Raw genomic sequence first — 27,468 nt, forward strand, 5'->3', positions numbered from 1 at the left:
TTCAATATAATAAAATTTATGTTATATTATTTTGTTAATATTTGTATAAATATTTAAATATATTAAAATTAATGTTATATTAGTTTGTTAATATTTGTACAAATATTTTAGTACTTTTTAAATATTCTATATTTCATTTCAATATATTTTTACCATTATTATTATAATTTATTCTGAATTTTTATTTAATAAAGATCCATTAAATCACTCAAAAGTGATGGTAAAGACTTTTATAATGAACCAAATTAAGCACAATTACAACTAAATGCTGTTCTTTTAAACTCTTTATAAAAAGAAAAATGAAATCCACAAAAACAAGCAGCTTTCACATTTGATTTCAATGTTTAAAGCACCGATTACAACTGATATTATTTAAGCGCAACAGCAAAACAGAGGTACAACTAAAGGATCATGTGGCATTGTTAATAATATTATCAATGCAAGTTACTCATTACAATTTATTTATATTGGTTAAAGACTCCTCTTACCTTGACGATTTCCTCCCTCAACACTTCATCAGTCTGTTCATTCTCTGTTCAGAAGACACTGAGTATTAATAATCCTGGCCAAACATTACATCTCATTTCATACACATGCAAAATTGCAAGATGGTGCAAAATGTCCACTCTGACACAGTTTAACAAGTTGATCAAAACGTTAAACAAAAATTAGTTACAGAAATAAATGTTCCCTGTTACATTTAGGTATTTTTCATGATTTTACTCTAATAATTAATTCAATTTCCTGTAAATGATACACTTCTTGTATATCATTCCAGTTCACCCCCCACACCGTCTCAATAATGGGACGGTTAAATTTAATAAATAACCTAATCATGACAGGGGTCACCAATCTCAGTCTAGGACGGCCGGTGACCCTGCAGGGTTTAGCTCCACCTTGCCTCAACACACCTGCCTGGGTGTTTCAAATATACCTAGTAAGACCTTGATTAGCTTGTTCAGGTGTGTTTGATTAGGGTTGGAGCTAAAATCTGAAGGACACCGGCCCTCCAGGAACAAAATTGGTGACCCCAGGTCTAAGCCTTCTGAATATATATTTTACCTAGGAAGAGTAAGAGTTCAAACTCTTTTTACTGTCACACTTCAACCTGTTGGACCATTTACGGTTACAATTTTAAACCCTAATATTGCAGTCTAAACATAAAGCAATCATGACAACCTATATATATCATTTGAAATATTTCATATCTGGTCACTGGGTTTTGATAGATATGACTGAGAAACAGTTATTTATTCATTTGCAAGGATACTCAGAGTTGTAAATCATTACTTTGCTACAGCAATCCATGAAAAAAAAAATCTGATGCTTTTTAGAGGCTATATTCAAGTCACTTCAGCTCAAATACCACCAATACTTTCGAATTTGAGGTCTACATTGCAAATATTGTCAAAAATATGGAAAATTATGGTTCATATTGTTTAACCTGTTACCCAGCACTCACTTTTGGGGATTTACACCTACCTAACTTTAAATAGTAACAGTTCCTCACTCCAGTAAGCTACAAAAACAAATTATGTATCATTGGAAAGAAGACATGTTGAGCTTTACTGTGGTAAAAGGGGAAGTTACATGCTCAAAAATGTAAAAGGTTATCCATTATAAAATCACGAGAAAAAAATTGTATCGTGTTCAATATTTGTTTTTCCACATACAAACACAGGAAATCATTAATGTAATGTCCTAGAAAAAAATATAACTTGAAGACCAAATGTTTCATGAGTTTATATTTCCAATTTGATGAAGATAGCATGCAAAATGAGATTTCTGTAAAACGTTTTCTGAGACTATATCGGTGTCCTTCTTTCCCTTCTTTTCTCAAAAATGACCATCCCAAACTAAGAGTAACAGTTGCTGAATAACTTGGTCTATATTCACAGTTCATGCATCTTTGGAAAGAAAATGTAAGGTAAATATTAAAACAGCTTATATTTCAAATTTGTAGTTGACATCTCATAAAATGAGCTTTCAGCAAAACTTTGTTTGGTCGCAGTACCAGACATCACCACCAGTTGACATTTACTTTACATTGATAACGATACACTATTTTGTGCAGGGCTAATAATTTTGACTTCAACTGTACATCTATTGTTCTATTATTTTCATAAACAAAGACATAACATTTTTATTTTCTTAAAATTTGTTTTAAAATGAGACCAAGATTAAGGTTAGCCGCACCTGAATAGTCGACTATATGTGTGGGCACTTTTTCTGGTGTGACGTCTGCAGGGATAGTGATCTCCTCGGCCCGGAGAGGAACCTGACGACACAGACACAAACACACGCACACACACGTCAACTTCATCAGCCAAACACACATCAGCATCAGTAGGAGAGGCTCACAGGAGAAAACTCACCTGCTCGGGAAACTCCTCTCCGACCAGAGACATGATGAGAGACGTCTTTCCCACTTTGGCTACAAGAAAAAGAATCCAATTCAATTTTTTTTAATCCAATAAACACAGCTTATTTGGCAGAACCACAAGTAGGGCTGGGCAATATAACAAACATATCAAATACTGATAACTATTGACAATATAGCATCTTTTCTGTAAATTCAACCAATTAATCAAGTTTACATACGGTCAAGCCTGACATTATTTACACCCATGGCAAATTCTGACAGTATGTCATTGTTTACACATGTAGCGGAATGACAATAAAGCTGAACTTGACTTGAACTGGCCAATTTAGAAAAATAAATCTTTATTGTGATATGTAAGCAACATTTATTCTTACAAATAGAGTTATTCTTGCTAAACGGATGCTCTGTGACATTAATGCATTTCTACTGAACAACATTTGGCATATAAGAGTTATATGTGTGTGTGTGTGTATGTATATGTGTATATATATATATATATATATATATATATATATATATATATATATATATATATATGTGTGTATGTGTGTATGTATGTGTGTATGTATGTATGTATGTATGTATGTATGTATGTATGTATGTATGTATGTATGTATATATATATATATATATATATATATATATATATATATATATATATATATATATATAAATAATCAAAAATACAGTGCTCAACATATACAAGTAGACTAAATTAATATTTTTAATAGAAAGCTTTACATCATTATATTATATATAACTAGTACAGCCAAATTTATATTTTATAGAAAAATATAAAATGCAAATTTTAAAATAAGAGGAAAAATCAAGAGAAGTAAAACAAAACTGAGTTGAAATTCTGTAGGTTGTAATGTTTTTTTTTTTTTTTTGCAATATTGTAGTTGTATTTTCACTGTCTGTATTTGCACTGTCTGGAGCCAGCACCTAAGCTTTTCACTCATCACAGCACACGTGCCGCTGATGATGTGACAATAAAAGTGATTTGATTTGATTCTGCATGAATTTAGATGTTTTATCTTTTGATTTCTAAATATGTTTGTTGACTAAGATATTATTTTAATAAATATATCTGTTTAATAAATCTGTTTTGTTTAAAAGCACCAAAAGACATTGCCTATATTCACTGAGAAATGGAGAAAAATATTCATTTTGAAGACAATATACTTTTCCAGAAAAATAGGAAAATATAAATATACACACATACAATATATATATATATATATATATATATATATATATATATATATATATATATATATATATATATATATATATATATATATATATATATACACACACACATACATACAAACACACATACACATATATATAAAAAAATATATATATATAGACACACACACACACATTTATATGTGATAATATCTGAGCAAAATATCTTCATCCACAGTATTATTTACAGCTCTCCAGGAATACGTGCATTATGTCACAGTCACAGGTGGAAGGATCTATTTACTCTTCAGGTTCATTTGATGTTTAACTAGGCACAAACTCCACACCTTGATAGTTACCATGCCAACACTTTTATTATCAATATATGCACCACACATTCAGAAAGTCTCATATGGCATATTTATTAGCTACAAATTTATTAGGCCTAATTTCATCTTTTGCCAAAGGTTGTGTATGGGTCATGTAATACTAATAACATGTACCTTTTGTAAAGCTACTTTAGAACAATACTTATAGTTCAAAGTGATATACAAATATGCTTAAATTGAATCGAATACGCATGTGCATCCATACGTTTATGTTATGTATTATTTTAAGTAGTTTTGTTGAATACATTTAGAATGCCTGTTATTTTTCTGGTAATTTGCATTGAAGTATTAATGCATTTACTTCAATTCATTCTCATTAATATCCTGAAGTCAGAGAAATAATTATGAAATCTGTCAGGATGAGCAAATGTACTCTGCAGACAAACTAAAATTAAAATAAAACATAAACTCCAAGTAATATGTTAGACTTCACTCGATACATAAAAATACGTAAATATAGGATGAATCTGCTAAACTTCTGAACTGTCATTAGCCTGTAATCCTGCACAGGTAAACTTGTCAACTTGTTAATAAAGTCAGTTATCCTGTATTTTGCTTTATGCATGACGCTAACAGCATATTAAAGCAAAGTACAGGATTTAAAAGCACGAATAAGGCAAGACAGCAGTGTGTTTACTTCACATCTCGTCTGTAGCAGCTCAAGGTTGAGGTTAGCTCTCTCTAATCATGCTAACTTTCATTAAACTGTCACATTTACTTTCTCTTGATATACAAAAGGAATACTATCTTACGTTCCCCCAACAGCAGTATCCGGACATCGCGTTTCATTTCAGTCCGCTCTCTAATGAACTCTCCGACGAGTCGCGACTATCTTGACCAAAAACTTCAAATTCAATTCAAAGCTCGGTGCTAGTTTCCGACTAGCCCCATTCCATCCAAAGAAACTGGCCGCTCTGCTCACTTCCGGTTGGAGCCCAAATGGAGCGCCCTCTACTGTACGTTTCTGTCGTTTTATTTGAATAAACTTCGGATTATCATATTTTGATAGGTTTTATTGCATGTATTCTGCATATTTCGGTATTATTCACATAGTGCGTAACACAATATGTTGTTAATTAAACAATGAGGCCAATATATCTCTGTTAACTGACTGAATGAATAACCTAATGGGGATTAAATGAAGGCATTTTCGGATAATCCAACTAGCCCATTTTAAACTGAAGAGTAATAAAAATACTTTATAATTCTTAAAAAATATGGAAAAATGTAGTAATTCATGCAATACAGCATTATATCAAACAGAATTCATTTACTAGTGTTTTGAAAAAGACCTACAGGCGATATTATGATATTTTGATGTAATTTACATTGCCAAGCATTGCATTTTTATTACAACATATTAATGAAAGTATAATATAATAGTGATCATATTGGTTTAATTGTATTAGCTGTCAGTGACTTTATTTTAAGCTATATTAGTTAGCATATCACTTAGCAACTATTAGCATTTTTTTATTATTAGCATATTTAAAATTGTTTTGGCTGTAACAGTCCGCGACACCCCCAGCTTTTAGTTGGTCAATGCCGCTGTTGTCTTAACATGTCTTAACACATCTCCTTTCAGACCAGCACACCCATGAGTCCACAAAGTGGCGCAAAACGTGAAAATAAGGATTGCGCTGGTTTGAAAGTAGCATCAATCACGCCATACATGACTTGCGCATTATTGCGCCGGGTGTATGATAAGCCCATAGAGTTACAGTAAAACTGATTTTGTCACTAATACTAAATGTGTGTATTACATATTATATACAGTGCCATTCAGGTTGTAAATGTACATTTTATTAGTATATAATAGAACAGAATAGAAGCCTGTTTTAATATTTTATTATTGAAGGATTAATTTTTTATTATTTTAATGTTTTTCTTTGTTCAAGCTAAATATATAATGGTTTTGATAAAATTATACAGTAACAGTTGTACTCTGAAATTGTCACTATGAATTTTGACAAATATGACAATTTCAGAGTATTTTTTACAAGCTTAAAGTGTAAACCGTTTAAAAATAAAGGGAACAATATCTGCAAATGTATTAAAACTGTGTAAAACTTATCAAGACTTTAAAAACAAACAAAAAACAAGCCATTACAAATATTACTGTATAATTTTATAAAAACCGTTATATATATTTATCTTGTACAAAAAAATCACATAAAAATAATCAAAAATGAATCCTTCATATAATAAAATATTAAAACAGGTTTCTATTCTGTTCTATTATATACTAATAAAATGTACAATTACGACCTGAATAGCGCTGTATATAATATGTAATACACACAAATTTAGTATTTGTGACAAAATCAGTTTTACTGTAACTCTATGGGCTTATCATACACCCGGCGCAATAATGCGCAAGTCATGTATGGCGTGATTGATGCTATTTTCAAACCAGCGCAATCCTTATTTTCACGTTTTGCGCCACTTTGTTTAAACAGCAAGTTCATTTGCGCCACCTTGTGGACTCACGTGTGTGCTGGTCTAAAAGGAGATGTGTTAAGACACATTAATGGCGCGTTTGAGGAAGTGAAATAAACGGCGCCGGTAGATCGGTAAAATAAGGTGCCGGATCAGATTTCAGAAGTGTCAGATCCAGCTTGCTCCTGCACAAATTAAGCCCTGGATATAACTCAGTTGTTTGACAACACTCATTTTATTTGTTTGCTGGAAATTAGAACTGAATATAGAAATAATTTTGAAACAAATCTTTGTGTTTAACAAAGTAAATTATGTATGAAATATGTAGGCTAATGGATGTTTTCAGTGGAGTGTGTACAACACCGTTTTCTTATCAACGAAAGTAAAAGAGCAAAGAGTAAAAGTAAAGAGAAAGTAAAGAGGCTGAATGGAGGAGGCTCGTTCTTCACCCTCACGCTGCAGATGCTCTGTTTAACTGTTTTCTCGCTAGTAAAGCGTTCAGTTTGTCCACTTACAAAGTCCGCCATATAAATAACAAATGCGCCATGGTGCGACACAACTGACTCTTAAAGGGAATGGGAGATGAGACTGATTGGTTTAATGCACGTTATGCTCAAAACACACCCAGAACTCATTAAGCGAATCAGCACAACCCTGTTAGACCATGCGCCGGGGCACAGACCGTATTTTTCCATCTTTAAAATAGCAAAAGCGAATTCAGACACGCCCTTAACGCTTTTGCGCTATGTGCTTTAGACTTTGCACCTAGATTGTTAAAATAGAGCCCTATATCACTGCTTTTATTTAATGAAAACATCAGTACGTCAGTATTTATGAACTTTAATTATGAATTTTAAAGTGCATTTCAGGGCATTTGAACATTGTAAAACATAAAAATAATAATCCTAAAAGCACCATCTTTCAAAAGTATTAAATGACTATAAAAACAAGTACAAAAACATCAGTCAATAAAACTTCAAGCCTTGCTAACTAGACGCAAAACTGCTCTGACATCAGTGCATTTCTACAAAAAACAAACTACACAATCTGAACTGTGAGGAATCAAACTATTTAACGTTTATAAAGCATGAAGATGCAGCGTTAGCATGAGTGTTGCACTAGCATCACAACCCATGTACAGTCCACAGGAGGAGCTGATTGTGAGCAGCAGTGAAGAGCTGAGATCCAGAAATGCTGAAGCTGCACACCTGAACGGAGTCACTGTGAGATGTAAAATCCTGGAAGCGACCGCTGGAGGAATGAATGAGCTTCAGGATGCGCTCTGAAAACACAAAACATCACTGTTAGATGACCGTAGAACTCGTAAACATTATGTTTTATGGTTATAAAGCAAGACGCTAACGGTTTGAGCCGACAGCGAGGAGTTTTCCAGATGAGCAGAGACTGAGGCTGAGAGCCCAGTCGGAGAGAGAGATCGTCCTCACAATCTGAAAAACACACACAAAACTATTCATCATTATCTTAACCGGCCAATAAAACTGTGAGGAGAAAACTGAGGTTCACGCAATGATTATTAAAGTCAAGAGGGGTTAGCGATGTAAGGATACCAGGGTATATGCAGGAATCCTAAAGGTAATTTCATACCTTTTTAAGACTTTTTAAAGACCTCAGAATATTTCAAGACCTCATCGCCACTACAAGTTCTAATAAGTATTAAACCTTTAACTGAATAAGCAGTTGTTACCAAACAGCTGTAGTTAAATAAATCAACAGAACTCAGATAAGCTCGAAAGAAACAAAGCTTGAAAGAAAAAAATAACGCAGTTGTTTTCAGCGACAGGTTTCAGCCACTGTTTAAACTCGTCTTTCTCCAACCAGGAGTACGCAAACTTACATTTTCCCATTTTGCCGTCTGTTTCGCTCTTTGGTTTCACTATATGTGGAGAGCATCACATCACCTTCCCGTGTTTGTCACAAATTACGTGACATCACCCAGATGGAGGAGCGTGGCCTGGTCTGAACCAATCGCATGGATCGAGCATGTCGCTGTTAATATTAGGAGGAAAATAAATATATCTGTGCTTTTTTGGAGTAAAACACTTCAGACAACGCTTGAACAAAATTAAGACCTCGTAAAAACGAGATTAAGACTTTAATACCTTTTAAGGGCCTTAATTTTCTCATAATTATTTTTTGAACTTTTAATACTTTTTAAGACCCTGCGGACACCCTGGATACACTGAACTCACGGTTCAATTCATGAATCAATTTTTTCACATCTTTTTTTTTTTAATAATAATTATTTTTTAGGGGTTTTCACCTTTATTGACAGGAAAGTATTAGGAGCAGAGAGAGGGGAAGGATCGGCAAAGGACCTCGAGCCAGGAATCGAACTCGGGTCGCCACGAGCACCTGGGTGCTATATGTCAACGCACTAACCCAGTGTTTCCCAACCCTGTTCCTGAAGGCACACCAACGGTACACATTTTCAACCTCTCCCTAATCAAACACACCTGAATCAACTCATCAAAAGATTAGAAGAGACTCCAAAACCTGAAGTGAATGGGTCAGATAAGGGAGACATTCAAAATATGTCCTGTTGGTGTGCCTCCAGGAACAGGGTTGGCAAACACTGAAATAACCACTAGGCTATTGGCGCAAAGTAAGATATAAAGGGCACCTCTGACGAAAATCATCTTTTGTAAGCTGTTTGGACAGAACTGTGTGTAGGTATAGTGTGTCCACAGTCATATTGGAGTGATAGAAACACAATAAGTCTCTTTTTTTTAATTTCCTGACGTTAAAATGGGATCCAAATCCCTCCCATCTTGAGGCCGACTGCAACGTGACGTAGGAGTGCGGTTTCCCCGCCCATTGATTTGATTGACAGCCACGTATTAAAGTGTTTCCATAGTAATGCTTATAAACATATCCACTAGACAGGACTTGTGCAAAGCAACCAGGATTAAAAGATCTGTTCAGCTCTCTGTGATCATCTGCACCTCAAGAATGAGTTTTACAAGTTTAAAACATTTCTAAAACAGTGCATGTTTGTAATAAAAGCACAGTTCACACAAAAATGAACAATTTGACATCTTTTACTGTCCCTGTTCCAAACCTGTTTGAGTTTCGTTTTTCTGTTCACACAAAAGAAGATATTTTGAAAAATGTTGGAATGCATTGACTTTCATTTTATTTGTTTTTCCTACTATGGAAATCAATGGTTACAGGTTTTCAGCATTCTTCAAAATATCTTCATTTACGTTCAACATAAAAAAGAAACTCATAAAGGATTATAACCAATTGAGGGTGAGTGAGTACATTTTCATTTTCGGGTGAACTGTCCCTTGGCTGTGCCTTATTTTATTATTATTATTACAAAGTAAACAAAATGGTGTCCTTTTACTAGGTCTGCATGCATGTTTCTTTATGAAATTGAAATATAACAAAAGTAATTTAACTATTAAAACTAAACCCAAATCAAAGTTACACAAATAAAAGATATTTCTTCATATAAACAAAATAAGGCCTTGCTTGTGCTTTTTCCTTTTAAAGGGGACCTATGATGCCTTTTTTAACAAAATGTAAAATAAGTCTCTGATGTGCCTAGAGTTTGTATGTGAAGTTTAAGCTCACAATACCACACAAATAATGTTTTATAACTCTCTGAAACTGACCCTTTTTGGCGTTAATGCTAATTGTGCTGTTTTAGTGACTGTCGCTTTAAATTCAAATGAGATTGTGCTCTTTTCAAAAGAGGGCGGAGCTACAAATGCCTGAGTGTCAGCATAGTGGCAGATTCAAAAACATGACTAACGTTAATGAGGGTCAGATTGTCACTAATGGGCGGGGCTTTCCCCCGCTGATGACACGTACAAAGGGGGAATGTCAATCAAAGTGTTTCTGCAGACTGTTTTTATCAAATGTGATTATAAAAATTAAATACATTTGTACCATTAGAAGATGGTTATATTCACACACTGCTGCCACACAACAGTGTTTAAACCCCTTATAAAAGTGATTTTTGCATAATAGCTGCCCTTTAAAATGATCAATAGTATCTGGATGCAGCCTTTATGATGCAAGTTGAGATTGCATCCCTCAGCGATGCAATGTCAGACACAATGCACTAAATGGAGTGAGTGACGTCACTTTGACGGGTAGGGTTAGGGGTGGGGTTAGGTGAGCGCATTAAAAAGCATCCAAACATGAAACAGACAAGCTGAATGAGCCACAGATTCACTCTTTGCCAGCAGGTGGCGCTTACGAACAGCAGTTTCATAGGTTACCGCTGTAAACTAAAGTAGCGCTGCACTTATGAATAATGCTGTAAAGTCTACATGAAATGGAAGTTGCTGAGACTTTTATTTCAGTATGTTGATGTATTTTCAACTGGAACTGAATATTGAGTAGGGGGCGGGGCTTTGTTTTGAGCATCATTCCCTCATGGCAAACTGGCTACGAATCAAACTGAGGAGCACAATGGTTTGTCTTTGTTTGAATTTTTCCAAAACAACACATTTTTAGGGTGGATTAACTTGCGCAGATTAATTGCTCATAGGTAAATTGGCCGTAGTGTATGAGTGTGTGTGTAAATGTGAGTGTGTATGGATGTTTCCCAGTAGGCTTCTGGGTTGTGGCTGGAAGGGCATTCGCTGCGTAAAACCGGAATAGTTGTCGGAGTAGTTAGTTGTCGGTTCATTCCGCTGTGGTGACCCCTGATATCTGGCATCTCAACTGATTTGAATCGAACAGATTGTCAACCAGTTTGCAGTTCATCATTACATCCCATTTTATAGCAGTCCATCCTTGTGTTTAAGTACCTGTTTTTTGTAAAGGCTGTAAAAGATGATCTCTTTTTCCATAGCATAACCGGTGTAAACCACAACTCCTCTCTGACTAGGGCTGAATGCTGCCAGACTGGGTGGCAATGTGTGTAAATCCTGATTAACACACACAAAATAGACTTATCAGCTACTATAAAACAGGTACATGCATCTGTGTATTTATTAACAAAATGTGTAAATCACCTCTGGTGGGCTGGGAGCTGGAAACGTCAGCCAGTCAAGCAGATCGCATTTATTATCTGTCCAATCAGCAGCCCAGATGCTGACGCGCCTGTCTGCGCTCACAGCCAACCAGAGCTCATTTCCATCCAAACCAAACTCCTTATACTGGGAGACACCAGCACAGAAATAAATAAATGAATGGATAAATAAATTAATTATTAATAAACAAATAAATTAATTAATGAATAAATAAATAAATGAATTATTAATAAACAAATAAATAAGTTAATAAATGAATGAATAAATAAATGAATGAATTAAAAAAAATTGTAAATACATACATGAATGAATGAATGGATAAATGAATGAGTGAACGAACAAATGAACAAATTAAGCATGAACGAATAAATAAATAAATAAATGATTGAATGAATAAAAAAAGGAATAAATTTATTAATTAATAAATAAATACATCCATAAATGATGAGTGAGTGAACAAATGAATAAATAAATGAATTAATGAATGACTAAATGAATGAATAAATAAATAAATAAAAGAATGAATGAATAAATAAATTTGTAAATAAATACATACATACATACATACATGAATGAATGAATGAATGGATGGATGAATGGGTGAGTGAATGAGTGGGCACACGAATGAACGAATACACGCACAAACGAACGAACACACGAGCAAACAAATTATAATTATATTAATAAATGAATGAAAAAAGGAATGAATAAATGAATGAATAAATAAAAATAAATACATACAAAAATGAGTAAGTGAGCGATCGACGCATGAACGAACAAACGCATGCATGAACGAACAATAATTATATTAATAAATGAATGAATGAATGAATAAATACAAAAATGAGTGAGTGAGTGAGTGAATGAACGAACAAACAAACGAATGAATAAATTAATTAATGAATTATTAAAGAAATAAATACATACATGAATGAGTTAATGAATGAATGAATGAGTGACTGACTAAACGAAGAAACGAACGAATAAATAAATTAATTAATAAATAAATAAATGAGTAAGTAAATGAATGAATAACGAAATACATGAATGAATAATGGAATGAATGAATAAAGAAATACATGAATGAATAATAGAATGAATGAATGAATGAATGAATGAATAATTAAATGAAACTAAATAAAATTATTATAATGTCTAAATCTAAAATATAGAAAAAGAAAATATAAAATGCAATGTTAAGCATGTGCTTCAGGTTTGCTGGGCATTTTTCAAAGGCAACACAACTGGCAGATCATATTTCGTTGATGCTCAAACCTGTTTGCTGGTGCACTGCACTGTAGTGATGGAGGCCCCCCTGTGGTCAGTGATGGTGCGAACAGACACGCCAGTGACGGGACTGCAGACAGTGATGAGACCATCACGAGCACCAGACAAAAGCACATCACCTACACACACAGACATTGAACACAAAAACAAACACTCACTAAGAGAGAAAGTGATGCAAACATGCATATGGGGAACACACGCACGCACGCACGCACGCACGCACGCACACACACACACACAGATAAATATATATATATATGGTATAAACACAGAGATGGACACACAGACACGACACAAACACTGACCGTGGTGTGAGAACTGCAGTGCACACACAGACTCAGGCTGAGGTTGTAGTTTGAGCTCCATCTCTGCTGAATCCAGACTGAAGATCCTCACCGTCCCGTCACTGTATCCCGCTGCGACACACACTCGCCCGTTGGAGCCACACACACCCCTCGGGGGACTCCAACACACACACTCACAGCTCTGACATCAACACACAATTAAAGACAAACAATAATAAGATTCTCGAGAGTTTGTTTGAGTTTGATGCGGTCATTGTGTGGGGTTTAATCAATAAAAACAATAAATAAATCAACACTATTACAATTTTTCCTCATTTACAATAAGGATGTGAGAGTTTTTCTATTGAAAACTGAATTTTTTGCATTAGTGATCCAGTATTCAGCGTCACATGACCCTGCAGAAATCTGTCTAATATGATGATTTAAAGTGGCTCAGTGGTTAGCAATGTCACCTCACAGTAAGATGGTCGCTGGTTCGAGTCCCAGCTGGGCCAGTTGGAATTTCTGTGTGGAGTTTGCATGTTCTCCCCATGTGGGCGTGGGTTTCCTTCGGGAGCTCCGGTTTCCCCCACAGTCCAAACACATGCACTTAACAGGATGGACTAAATTGGCCGTGGTGTATGAGTGTGAGTGTGTATGGGTGTTTCCCAGTAGTGGGTTGCAGCTGGAAGGGCATCCGCTGTTTAAAACATATGCTGAAATAGTTGGCGGTTCATTCCGTTGTGGCTACCTCTGATAAACAAGGGACTAAGCTGGAGGAAAATGAATGAATGAATGATAATTTAATGCTAAAGAAACATTGCCTGTGTAATCAATAATGTTGAAAATACATATTTTTATGAAGAGATTAATATTTTTTTCAGGATTCATGTCCTTAATCTTACTTTTGATCAACTCAAAGAATCTTTTCTTGAAATCAACTTGTAGGGTCAATAAAAACAAATATTATAAAAGTTTTCAACTCTACATCTGGCCATTTCTGTATTTCATTCATTTTCTTTCGGCTTAGTCCCTTTACTTATCAGGGGTCACCACAGTGGAATGAACCGCCAACATATGTAGCATATGTTTTACACAGTGGATGCCCTTCCAGCCATAACACTCTCACATTCACACACACACACACACACACACACGCACACACACACGCACACACTCACACGCACACACGCACTCACACACACACACACACACACGCACGCACACACGCACTCACACACACACACACGCACACACTCACGAACACACTCACGAACACACTCACGCACACACTCACGCACACACTCACGCACACACTCACACGCACTCACAACCAATTTCAAGAGTTTCCCCCTTAGCTGATGATTAATTATAAAGTGTATTTGGCATGCTGTCCCGGGAGACAGCCTCACAGCATTCTTCCTGTGAGGCAATGATGCTAACCATTGGGCCTCCGTGCTGCTTGAAAGGGGAGGAGTAGAGGTGGAAGGGGGAATTCTTCAAGACGAAGATGGCTAAAGTAAGATACTCTGGTTATTTATAGTGATTTAAGAATTGGTGAAGCGCATTCTCCTCTCGAATTTAGTTTATAAATAAACTTCACTTAGTTTATTTAATTCACCCATAGCCATAGACTGTAAAAGATATGGACGTAGTATCCGTGACATCACCCATAGGTTTCTGAAGAACCCAAAAGAAGCTACAAGTAGGCGTGGCCAACCGTCGCCATTTTGTTCGCGCATCCTCACACCGCCCTGGGATCACCAAACAAGGGCAAAGAGGCAGAGCGTGAGCGGAGCTACAGATGCCTGCTAGCATTTTACTTAATACTTTATTACCTGCGACATGTTCTGACCACATGTGCTTGGTTGTATACTATAGCAATAAAGTGTTTAGACTTTTAAAAACACTGTTGTAATTGTTCTTATGACGTTTTTCTACAGGAGGAAAATGCAAATTACTTCCAAATACTTCAAATATAGTCTGTGTTAGTAAATGCAAGACTATTGATGAACTCCAGGCATAACACTGTATGATAACGCTTCAGATGACTGTTCTAGAGCCTACAGCTAATCAATCTGTCAGATTCTAGAGGGCATTACAGCTCTAAAGAATATTATTAATGATAAATGATCTTAAATAAAACACACATTTATAGAGATGGTATACAAGTATTTAATTTCACTCACCTGGGAAATGGAGGCCATGTGAATGGTTTGTGAGCACAATTAAATGCACACAGCATCCCATATCGTCTGATAATAGTAAGTATAGTATAGTATAGTATAGTATAGTATAGTATAGTATATATAATTGTAAATAATTCCAAAAGGCAACTGACTATGTAAAGCCACAACATAACAAAACAAATATACGATGAATATGCCAAGTTCAGAGGCTAATCAGCTGAAATCAGCTGAGGTGAAGTGACGGCGACCAGCGAGACCTAGCTGTCACTCAAGTGTCCACACCCTTAATTATGCAAACTTAATATAACCTAATATAAAGGAAATGGATGAGTTATAAATAAATTCACCCCCTCACAGTTGTCATGAAGGGTAATATTAGCTATATAAACCAAATTCGTTCTTTGTACCAGGCTGTAAACAAATTTTTTCTGTTGTAAATTGGTCGTTTTAAAAGTGGGGTCAATAGAAATTTGCTATATGGAGCCAGGACTAGCGGAATTTCAATGAATTACAGTTTCAGTTACTTCCGTATTGGCTTCATGAGGGAGAGCAGGAGGTTGCCGCTTAACTATAGCGCATGTCTTTGGATTTGTGGGGGAAACCGGAGCATCCGGATGAGACCAACGCCTACACGGGGAGAACATGCAAACTCCACACAGAAATGACAGCTGGCCCAGCCGGGACTTGAACCAGCAACCTTCTTGCGGTGAGGCAACAGTGCTAACCACTGAGCACACTGTGCTGCCCTATTACTGTATTTATCATACATATTTATTATCATATTACAGTGTTTAAACTGACCTGGTTGAGCACCTGAAACTGCACCAGCAGTTCGTGGCTCTGCAGCGTCCAAACTCTGACACTGCCATCCTGCCCACACGTGACGAAATGCTGCTCGTCTGGACTACAAACCAAACCGTTCACCTACAACACCAATACAACAATGTAACAACACATCTGAGCAATTCCATGCAAATGTCAACCTTGCTATGAAAAAAAAGCAGTTTTCACCAAAATAGCGAGACCCTTTCACGTTTTTTTTTGTGTAGGCTTGTATTTGACAGTACTGTAAAACACTCAAAAATGTCTCTGTCAATGTTTTCAAACTATTATTTTTGATTTACTGAAGTCAACAAGTGGGAATTTCACATCTGTCACATTCAAAACAGCGAGACGTCACACCCACAATGAAGCTTTTTCCTCATAACTGCAAAAATGTCAAATAAAATAAAGTCAATCATGTTTGTTGTATAATGAGCCGACTCTTATCCTTTTGATTAGCTTTATTTCTGTTGGATTGTGTAGTTTAATTCACAGAATTTCTTGCATGCTCTAAAAAATCCATAACGCATGGTGATTTCCCTAAATTTTTAATCTACAAAAAATGTTTACAGATTGATATTTTCCAGCTTCCTTAACTCTGTGGTTAGTAGTTTTGGAAAATATAAACAGATGTTTCAATATAATGTTAACATATACTTTCTCTCTGAATTTATGTTTTGTGTTTTTACTGCAAAAGTCACATCCATAACGCTGGAATTGCTCAGAATCCTCATTTCAACTTTTGGTTTCTAGAAATTTTTGCTAATGTTTAATGTGCCAGATAAGAACATGCGTTTTTGTGTTGCACCTTGCTCTTATGCCCGCTGATCAGCCGTATGCTGGTGCTGTCAGTCCAGTTGATGTACCACAGGGTTCCCGCTGTCGTACCCACAATCCCCATGTCCATGACATCATCAAATGCAGCACCGACCACGGTACCGTCCAACAGCAGCTCTTGCTCAAGCTGCACCTGAGCTCTTATGGGTTCAAAATAAGTCAAGGTTTTTTAATATATATTTCAAGAGTAATTAAGACAAACATACACAAAATATCATCACTGAAACCTGTTTCTACCTTATTTGAATAGCTTAATAGTATCTCAAAGAGATAGTTCAACCAAAAATAAAAATTCTGTGCTTATTTTTTCATTCTTTACTTGTTCCATACCTGTTGAATGCAGAAGAAGATATTTTAAAAAATGTTGGAAATCTCTTACCATTGACTTCCATAGTATGCGTTTTCCCTACTATGTTTGTCAATGGTTACAAGTTTTCAGCATTCTTCAAAATATCTTCTTTTGTAAACTTCTCACCCCAGAGTTGTTCTTTTCCTTTGTATTGTTATTTATTTATTTATTTAAATGTTTTTCATGTAATGCAAACCCTGGCTTGTATATAGGGTTGTGTGCTGTCCTCAATTCTTTTTATATTGTACACAAATGAATGTCATAGCACTAAGAACATTTGCCATATAATCAAGTATGCTGACGACGTTTTTTTATCCTTGTTAACAAATACAGATTGTAATGACAGCGATAATCATAATGGGTTTTTTAAGTGGTGCAAAGAAGCTGAACTACAACTGAATATCACAAAAACAAAAGAGACGGTAATTGATTTTAGAAAAAATGCCTTAGAAGTGAAGTATTCTAATAGAAAACAAGCTGAAAGGGTACAGGAATATAAGTATCTTGGTACAATATTTGATACCACATTAAAGTTCCAGCAGAATTCAGAAGCTGTTGCTACGAAAGTGCATCAGAGATTGTATGTTCTTAGAAAACTGAACTCTTTCTGTGTAGAAAAACGTATACTGAGAACTTTTTATACCACCTATATCAAGAGTTTATTAAGCTTTTCCTTTTTATGCTGGTTCTCTACACTTTCCGTAAGAGAGAAAACTCGACTTCAAAATTTAGTCAAGATTTGCTCCAAGATTATTGGTTTACCTCTGAGGAGTCTAGTGGAGTTACATGAACAGCAAGTATTAAGGAAAACTCAAAATGTGATAAGAGATGACTCCCATCCTCTGAAGCCTTTTTTTGTTCTGTTGCCCTCTGGAAGAAGGTTAAGACGCATTAAATGCTCTTCCAACAGATATAACTTTACCTTTGTTCCAGAGGCAATAAGACTTTACAACATTACATATTAGCAAGTTTTAAATTTACATTTCTAATACATGTGTTTTTCCAAGGTTGTGTTTTTTTTTTTAACTATTTATGAAGTTATACATGAAGCATGCTGGATTGGATTGTTTGGATTTGTTTTTTTTTTTTTGCTTGTTTTTTTTAACACTGTTTGTAATTGATTTGTCTCTTTATGTGTTCGTTGTATCATGAAATGCTATTACCCTAATCTAATTGCCCCTGGTGGGATTAATAAAGTTGTTAAACCTAAAAACCTAAACCTATAGTTGTTGCTAGATATGTATGCTGGCTTTGTTCTGCAAAAAAATAAATAATCACAAAAAAAAAAATCTTCTTTTGTGTTCATAAACTCATACAAGTTTGGAACCACTTGAAGGTAAGTAAATAGTGAGCAAACTTTCATTTCTGGGTGAACTATTACTTTAATTATGATTGTTTTAAACCATGTACCTACAACTACACAATTGCTGCATCCTAATTCACATACTATCCATTCAAAATGATATTTCAAAAAACAGAAATAGTGTCCCAAATCATAGTGTGTTCGATTAAACTTGATTAAAACTACAAACATGGTCGAAAAATGTTAAACTACAAGCATGGTAAATACACAAAAGTGACGATTGAGTGGAGAGGCTTAATTAAAGATGTTTTAATGATATACTAACTAATTAATATCTAACCTAATGGAAAATGATTTCACGTTTTCAGCATTCTATTTTATCTACAACAACCTGAACTTTTATATACAGTTATTAATTCTTGAATGCATAATTATGTAAACACCTGAGGAGATTTATCTGCATTAAAGACCTGTGTATGGCAGATTAACCCAGAGCAGGGTTGATAAATTATATTATATCGAATCACGATAAAATTTATGTCAATACCCGTGCCCGACTGAGCCTGGTTACTCTCAAGGTTTTTTTATTCTTCACTTTCGCCAATTGGTGAAGTGTTTTCCTCACTGCTGTCGCCACTGGCTTGCATGGTTCGGGACCTGTAGAGCTGTGCATCGATGGATTTGCTCTTCAGTGTTTGGATTTTCAGCAGTGAATATTAAACCACACTAAACTGAACTTAAACACTAAAAACTGAACTACACTGTTTCAATTTACTATGATCTACATTGTAAAAGTGCTAGAGAAATTAACATGAATTAAATGTTTGTATTTTGTCTTTTGTACATAATTTGTCTCCTGTAATTTGTGTATCTGTTTGCATAATATATATATTTTTTTAAATAAATAAAAAAGTATAGAATTTTAACAGCTTAAATGAGGCACAGCATATTTCTCGTGACAGATATTTTTACAAAACCTCACAATTACCTATTTATGTTTCACAAATGAGGCAGAAACAATTATGCAATTCTGAGTGTGCCTCACACAGCTGAGTGGGCTTGACAAAGCACCTCCAGAAAACACACTCTTTCATCTCTCTGAGATTTTAACCCACGCATGCACCAGTTTTTGCACATTTGCACCAAACACATCTCCAAACAAAGTGCATTCATGAAGTGTGCCTCACACGGGTGTAGGGTTGTCACGATACTGGAATTCGATATCAATCAGTACTGAAATTTTAAAAAACGTCCATTTCCGGCAAACATTTGAGCGCTGTTGATCGCGTTCCTAAACAGATTTGCCATTGTGTTCACAAGCTCAACAGAAATGACGGTGATTGGCCGTGAAGATCCTCAGTTCATCTTGACTAAATATAGAGATTACCCAGGAGGATTTGGTATTTCCCCAATTGAATCACTTCTTGCCATTTATAAGCAGGTCAAATGTATCACACGGCGCGTCTATAACACCCTTTGTAATATTAAAACTGAGAACCTTGACTCATTTAAGTGTAAATGGGAAGCTGATCTGGGTAATGTAATTGACAATGATTCCTGGTTGGATCTATGTAGCAACCCTCTTGGTGTGTTAGCCTCAAATTCTGCTTGGGAAAGACAATTTAAAATTTTACATAGACTGTTTATTACACCTGAGGTCAGACATAAAATGAATCCAGGTCTGTCTGAGCTGTGTGTGAAATGTAAATTAGACATTGGAACCTTCTATCACTGCATGTGGAGTTGTCCTTTTATACAGCAGTTTTGGGACTTGATTAGACTGCAGCTCGACACCATCTTTAAATGTACATTTCGATTGGGAGCAAAGACTTGCTTACTGGGCCTCAATGATGATATACCTTATAATTTTCGGAACAGAGACTTGCTACATATTTTTGCTCGGAAATGTATCCTTGTAAAGTGGATTAATGAAGAACCGCCCAGTTTAAATCAATGGCTGCTTGCAGTCTGCAGCATAATCCCACTTGAGGCTTTCTCCACAGCTATGAAGAATAAACCTTTTCTATTATATCGGACCTGCGACCTTTTCTTTGATTATCTAGGAACCTCTAAGTCTCTAAGACTAAAAGCTTGTCTGTTAGACTCAGCCTGGACAAAAGAAATGTAAAATGCCTTTTTGCAATGTAATATTGTGAATTTTTATTTTATTTTATTTTTTATTATTATTAGTGTTATTATTATTTATTTGTTGTTTATTTAATTACAATGTAATTTTATTTACTATTATTATTATTATTTTATGTTTATTTCACATGTGGGGGTCAGAACTCAAAAAAACTCAAACTACATGTATGACAGATATTATCTTTCTACTCAATGTAATTTTCTGACATGTTTTTGCACCAAAAATGTTCAATAAAAATATATTTGGAAAAAAAAAAAAAGATCCTCAGTTCACTGAACTCCCCGCTGTTTACTGAGTGTGACCACAGATACAGGGATACAGGGACACTGGAGTGTTTTAAAGTCACGTCAATCAGCTGGTTTGTCTATCAGCTGACATATGAGAGATCCGCTGATGAATCGCGGCTTTAAAACGCTCCAGTGTCCCTGTATCTGTGGTCACACTCAGTAAACAATAGTGAGTTCGGTGAACTGATGACCTTCACGGCCAATTACCTTCATTTCTGTTGCTCAACAGCGCTCAAAATTTCAGTATCGATTGGTACCGAATTCCTGTATCATGACAACCCTACACAGGTGAGTGGGCTTGACAAACCACCTGTAGAAACACTCTTATGTCTCTCTTAAAAAAACTCCCCCTCCTCACTCTGGCACTCTCTGAGCACTAACAGTTCCTTTGTATAATTTGCCCTTGTTGTGTGTATTGCCTATTCTTGTTGAATCGCTGAATGCCTCCTCAATTGTAAGTCAGTTTAGATAAAAGTGTATGCTATATGACTAAATGTAAATGTGGAAACAGGTTTGTCTCTGTAAAATGAATGATACTAAAAAGTTTTGGGACAGTAATATTTTACTGAACACATCCATATTTACCCATCATCCTGTGCTCTGCTCCTCTTGTTATTAGAGTTGCTCAGAGCCTGGACCAAAGCTACAGACCACAGTCTCAATTTTTTAGTATTGCTGCCAGTGACCAGCTTATTTCCACGGCAAACCAACACACCTATAAAAAACACATATTTATTATAATACTGAGTACGTTTACATGGACACCAATAGTCCGATTTTAATATAATTAAGACAATACTCTGATTAAGAGTCTACTATGTAAACACCGATTTTTGATGACCTTAATTAGACTAGTCATAATCAAACTAAACACAAAAGTAATTAAGACATGTGGAGTATGTCGATTTTAGCTTTATTGAAGTGCAATACAGACGTAGTGTCCATGTAAACGTAGCTAGTGTCTGCCAGCAACACAGATAACAAACAGTGTTGCCAGATATAACTGACTTTTTCCAGCCCAAAAGCTGTCCAAAACCTACCCAAATGCCCAAAAATGCCTAAAATATTAGATTATTACTGTATTTAATTAAAAATTATCCAAATCAGAAATTAATATAGTTACTTTAACTGTTATATATTTTTTTAACCATACAGCCACCAACACCAGCAGTCACAGAACCACAATAGTAAAATTACAGCAAAACTTACACTACCGATAAGAGTATGCTTTACTTTCCAAAATGTGGTATAAAATTGACCCATTTGGCATTTTAGATTCTTTTGAACATATTTAGGTGCTGCTTGCCAATCAGAAAACATTTCTGTGTTTGTTCTTGCTGAAAAAAATGATCGATAATAGTGTTATGATAAACCGCTGAGTTTAACTGCAGGCACTGTGTGACGCGTGTGCATGCGAAGAGGAGTCAGATTGATACAACTTTCCTTCACCTCCTCTAGTGGATGGGCCCACACAGTTTGCACCATGCACTGGGCATTACTAACTTAATGGAGTAGGAGCACACAGATATGTTTTGTTAAATAATTTGCATATAAAATGTACATTTCAAAACCACCCAAACTTTGTCAACCCGCCTATGTCATTTTTTACCCGCACAATCAAATTCAAAACCACCCAATCTGGCAACACTGATAACAAAGCCAAAACCCACACACATACCGATCTCTCCTCTATCTGCTTCCCAGGTTACAAAGCAGCGTTGTGTGTTACAGTCCCACACACACACATGGCCACTGTTTGCGCCTGTGTAGAAGATATTGCAAGAGCTATAACACACTGATGTCACTTCTGCCTGTCCGACTGCATCAGGTAAGCCCACTTTCTGCACCTGAAGGGAGTAAATGCATGAGTTGAAGAAAGATTAGCTGTATTTTCATGCATGCATATGGTGTGTGTTAGTACCTGAAGTTCAGTGGTGTTGTTGTGTGTGTGTATTCGAGTAAAGACAACAGCACTGCTGCCGACGAGCATCAGCTCATTAGCAGTGAATGGGGAGAAAGCAGCATCGTGCAGAGGAATGGAGAGCTGAATGGTGCAGAGCAGCTCAAATGAGAGAGTGCTCCACAGCGCCACCACCGGCTCTGAAAAATCACCTGAAAGCAGATAATACGTCATTACAAAAATAACCAATAACAAAAACAAAACATAAAAAAAAAAATTATAATAAAAATTATAAAAATAACTACAAGTGTATAAATACATAAAAGCACGTACATACACATACAATATAAAAGGTATGCATCTGTAAAATTTAACCTAAAGAAAGATGCATCACTTCTGGGTCAAAACTGGGCCCAAAATGCATTATAAAAATTAATGCAAAAAATTTTAAAGGTAAAGACAATGACAATTATTTTAGTAAACATTCTCTAATTTACAAGCAAAAAAAAAAAAAAAAAAAAAAACTTCTGGGTTACTTCTGGGTCAAAACTGGGTCCAAAATGCATTATAAGAGTTAATGCACACGATATTAAAAAATAATAATAATTATTATTTTAGCAAATATTCTTTAATTTACAAGCAAACAAAATAAACAAACAAAAAAAAACAGCATTTGTAATTAAAAAGATAAAGCATTTGTAAAATTTTATTTAAAAAAAAAACTTCTGGGTCCAATATGCATTATAAAAAATGTTGCACAGGATATTAAAGCTTAAAAATTTCAATTATTTTAGTAAAAATTCTCCAATTTTTTGTTTTAAACAAAATAAACAAAAAACTGCATTTGTAATTTAAGAAAATATTAAGAAAAATGTAAAAAATACTTCTGGGTTACTTCTGGGTCAATACTAATAACTTTTTCTTTTTGACTGTTTAACAACACGAAACGTCAAACACTGACCCACAGACAGAAGGTACATGTCATCCCTGGAAAACGTAAGGCTTTGCACTGCTCCATTGTGATACGAGAGCCTGTTTCTACAGGAACCATCTTGAACATTCCATATGAAGACGAGGCTGCTGCATGAGGCTCCACCCCCTGATGCAGATGCAACCGTCTGTGAGTAAATCAGAAAGAGGGTTCATAAAGGGGAAATCTCCAAAATATTTGCTAACAATAATTATTTCTGATGATTTATATACAGTTGAAGTCAGAATTATTAGCTCATATTGCTTAAGGGGGCTAATAATATTGACCTTAAAATGGATTTTAAAAATTAAAAACTGCTGTTAAACATAATTTGGGAAATTTTTGAAGAAGAAAAAAATTCACAAGCGAGCGAATAATTTTGACTTCAACTGTATTTTATGTATATAAAGTAAATAATGCATGTCCTGTATGAAGTACCAGTGCATCATGGGTGACGGCGAGCGTTGAGATCTCTTCTGTGTGTCCGAACCACTGTTTCTGTGAGCCTGTGTGAAGATCTTCAATGATGACGATACTTCCAGAGGTGTACACAAACAAACCTGCACATAAAAGATGTAAACAACTGTGTGTATACAGGCACTGAGTGAGGACATAAAGAGTTTACATCAAGTTAAGTTTTTACCCGTGTCTGGATTCCAGACCATATTGTTACGCCCATTTCCATTATAGCCAATCACAGCTTTCAGACTCAGCCCCGCCTGTCCTGGGGGCGGAGCTACAACTGCCTAAAAACAGGAAAAAAAAGAGTGGTAAAACAGGGTGCAATTTATACATTGACGATTGGGGGGGGGGGGGGGGGGGGGGGGGGGGGGGGGGGGGGGGGGGGGTGATCAGGTTATTTAAAATACAGATCAGAGAAAACTAACTCTCACTATTAAACTCCTGTACTTTGTACCCTGGGTAAAAAGACACTGTATGCTAAATATTTTTAATAGCTTTACTTTAAATATTAATGAATAATACATTTGAAACACACCTGATCCAGAACAGAAGTCTTGAATCGTGGAGTGAAGTGTTTATAACAGTCTGGACGGATTGACATGTGTCCTTGTGTTTTCTCAGATCCTGATTGGTTGCCTGAGAGAGTGGGCGTGACCTCGTCCTTTTCCCACTCAGTTACTCTGAGGAAGGAGGCGTGTCTGGGGGGAGGGGAGTGGGGGTGGCCTGTTGTGGGACTTAGCTGAATATCAGCAGCTGATTTGCACAGTAAATCTAGAGGAATAAAGTATTTGAGGAACACTGAGATAAGAATGAGAATTATTACTTGTTATGAACATGTACAATACCTTCAGTGTCATTCCTCTCGGTGGAAAGAAAATTCATGACCGGCGGTGAGGAGGGCTGAAATAATGCCTCTCGAGGTTTCTCATTGGACAGCTCTGATATATTAAGCCCCGCCCAACTTTGAGCTGAACAAAGAGAAGCAGAACGGACATCATTAAAGACTCAAAACAAATGATTAAAAATGTTAAATGTGAATAAAAAATTATTAAGAATTCAATATGAAAATGATATTAAGTACAAAATTACTTTGCATAACAGCAAGAAAATTAAACAACGTTTACTTTTAATCTACAGCTTTTAAAATGTAATTGAATACTTCATTTCATATCATTTTTATTACCATACATATAAATAATATACATATACACATAAATATAATAAAAATCACCATTTGAAGCAATAAATAAAGGAAAATAAACACGCTTTCAATACAAAAAAATGTGTCATTTCAATTTCTGGATGTTTGTTCTTGATTTAATAAAGTTCATCCAAAAAAAATTGTATTAACATTTTGTAAACATTTATTAAATCAATTTATTACATTTATTTATTTGTCGACATTTTAATAAATAAACATGTGTGTGTGCATATATACATAACACTTTTATTGTATATATATTATGTAGTATTATCTTTTTTTTAATGCAATAATCAGGTAAAATGTAAATGAAAGCCAACATCAAATGATTCTTTTCAATTAAAAGTCCAATGCAGGTCTAAAATCTATTTAAAATCAGCTTTTCTTAAAATTTGCATAGCTTCGTTTTCATTTTGCGAATTTTCTTTAAATTAATTTGTGAGATTGATCTAATAACTATTACTCTTGCAAAAAATCTGACTAAACAAATAGCCCATAATACCTGTTTTACGAGAAGAGACGTTTAAAGCCGGAGACCTGGTAGGAACAGAGAAAGCGTTCAACAAATTAAAATTCTAGATACTTCATGGTACATTGATAAAGAAAGACAACTTTAATACCTGCAACGTTCACTCTGCTGTGGAGGAGCTAGGAAGTCCCAGAAGAAGAGGGCGTCGCCTGCAGTGACCACACCCACCTGATCTGAAGTAAACCTCACCTGTCTGATGGGCTCAGAGTGACCGATGAACACCTGCAGGACACACACACATACATACAGACACACACACATCATCATCATCATCATCATCATCATCATCATCTCACTGACAGTTAGGCCGGTTGCATTATTAAATATCCATGTAATTGCAGTTATTTAATCCAAGCTTGTTTGTTTCAGACTGCCACAATTCCATTAATAGGTTTTTGCTAAATACATGAACCAAAATATAGAAAAATTGTTTCATAAATTGCACTCTACAGTGTCTCTTTACTAATAACTAGTTAAAAAAATGTAAAACACCAGCAATGCCAACAACTCATTGCTAAAAAAACAATTCTGTCATGTGTGTTTTACATGTACTGTATCCATTTATTTTATTTTAGGCCAATTTGAATTCCTTGTAACATTATTAATGTAATGAATTACTTTAACATTGAAAGGTGCAAAGTGTCAACTTGCAAAAGTGTCAATTATTTTAACAATTCCTTAATAAATAAAAAGCATGACAAATCCCCATATGAAAATATGATATATGATAATATATGCAAATCACACATTTAACATACAAGTTTGTTTGGATTTCACAGATATAAAAAAGTATATTTTATTCATTTTCCTTAAGCTTAGTCCCTGATTTATTAGGAGCTGCCACAGCAGAATGAACTGCCAACCATTCCTGCATATGTTTTAAGCAGCAGATGCCCTTCCAGCTGCAACCCAGTACTGGGAAACACCCATACACTCTCACATTCTCACACACACACACACACTCAGACCAGGGTTCATACACATTTTTACTACTAAAATTCCATCATTTTCCATGACTTTTCCAGGACTTTCAAGTAAATTTTCATGACCTAATGTTTATGTAATGTCTGTTTATATATATATATATATATATATATATATATATATATATATATATATATATATATATATATATATATATATACACATATATATATATATACATACATATACACACACATCGCAAAATAATAAGAAAAACAATGCAAGTCAAATTTTTTACAGCATATCATAAAACAAAAAACAAATCTATTTAGTTTGAATTTATTTTACATATCTATTGTATGTAAAATTTATTTAGATAATGCTTACCCATGGCGGTTCATTCCCACTGTGGCACCTCTGAAATTAAGACTAATCCGAAGGGAAATGAATGAATGAATGAATGAATGAATGCTTACGCAGCATTCATAATGTGAGACCATGTTTTTGGCCAAAGACAGAACAGAAGTAAAGACAACTAACCTATATTCAAGTTTACAGGTCATTCTA

The 27,468-nt window shown here is 35.1% G+C and overlaps 2 protein-coding genes across 2 annotated transcripts in view; both read right to left on the minus strand.

Moving 5' to 3' along the window:
• The window catches only part of rhot2 (ras homolog family member T2), a 28,569-nt gene extending 23,692 nt beyond the window's left edge, over nucleotides 1-4,877 (minus strand). Inside the window, exons 1-4 of the mRNA XM_056450509.1 lie at nucleotides 4,716-4,877; nucleotides 2,376-2,434; nucleotides 2,197-2,278; nucleotides 489-532 (exon numbers count right to left, since the gene is read on the minus strand). Coding sequence (XP_056306484.1) covers nucleotides 489-532; nucleotides 2,197-2,278; nucleotides 2,376-2,434; nucleotides 4,716-4,752 — 222 coding nt within the window. The 5' untranslated portion in view covers nucleotides 4,753-4,877. The remainder of the gene's footprint in view (nucleotides 1-488; nucleotides 533-2,196; nucleotides 2,279-2,375; nucleotides 2,435-4,715) is intronic.
• Nucleotides 4,878-7,226: 2,349 nt separating this feature from the next.
• Nucleotides 7,227-27,468, minus strand: part of wdr90 (WD repeat domain 90) — a 48,986-nt gene continuing 28,744 nt past the window's right edge. The window contains exons 25-42 of the mRNA XM_056450631.1: nucleotides 26,069-26,199; nucleotides 25,951-25,985; nucleotides 25,093-25,215; nucleotides 24,783-25,018; nucleotides 24,429-24,531; nucleotides 24,224-24,345; nucleotides 23,777-23,933; nucleotides 22,837-23,027; nucleotides 22,594-22,762; nucleotides 21,501-21,630; nucleotides 16,802-16,970; nucleotides 15,973-16,095; nucleotides 13,004-13,184; nucleotides 12,687-12,817; nucleotides 11,394-11,537; nucleotides 11,187-11,306; nucleotides 7,766-7,850; nucleotides 7,227-7,684 (exon numbers count right to left, since the gene is read on the minus strand). Coding sequence (XP_056306606.1) covers nucleotides 7,527-7,684; nucleotides 7,766-7,850; nucleotides 11,187-11,306; nucleotides 11,394-11,537; nucleotides 12,687-12,817; nucleotides 13,004-13,184; nucleotides 15,973-16,095; nucleotides 16,802-16,970; nucleotides 21,501-21,630; nucleotides 22,594-22,762; nucleotides 22,837-23,027; nucleotides 23,777-23,933; nucleotides 24,224-24,345; nucleotides 24,429-24,531; nucleotides 24,783-25,018; nucleotides 25,093-25,215; nucleotides 25,951-25,985; nucleotides 26,069-26,199 — 2,508 coding nt within the window. The 3' untranslated portion in view covers nucleotides 7,227-7,526. The remainder of the gene's footprint in view (nucleotides 7,685-7,765; nucleotides 7,851-11,186; nucleotides 11,307-11,393; nucleotides 11,538-12,686; nucleotides 12,818-13,003; nucleotides 13,185-15,972; nucleotides 16,096-16,801; nucleotides 16,971-21,500; nucleotides 21,631-22,593; nucleotides 22,763-22,836; nucleotides 23,028-23,776; nucleotides 23,934-24,223; nucleotides 24,346-24,428; nucleotides 24,532-24,782; nucleotides 25,019-25,092; nucleotides 25,216-25,950; nucleotides 25,986-26,068; nucleotides 26,200-27,468) is intronic.

The sequence above is a fragment of the Danio aesculapii genome, chromosome 24 (assembly GCF_903798145.1).
Source record: "Danio aesculapii chromosome 24, fDanAes4.1, whole genome shotgun sequence".
NCBI classification, from domain to species: Eukaryota; Metazoa; Chordata; class Actinopteri; order Cypriniformes; family Danionidae; genus Danio; species Danio aesculapii.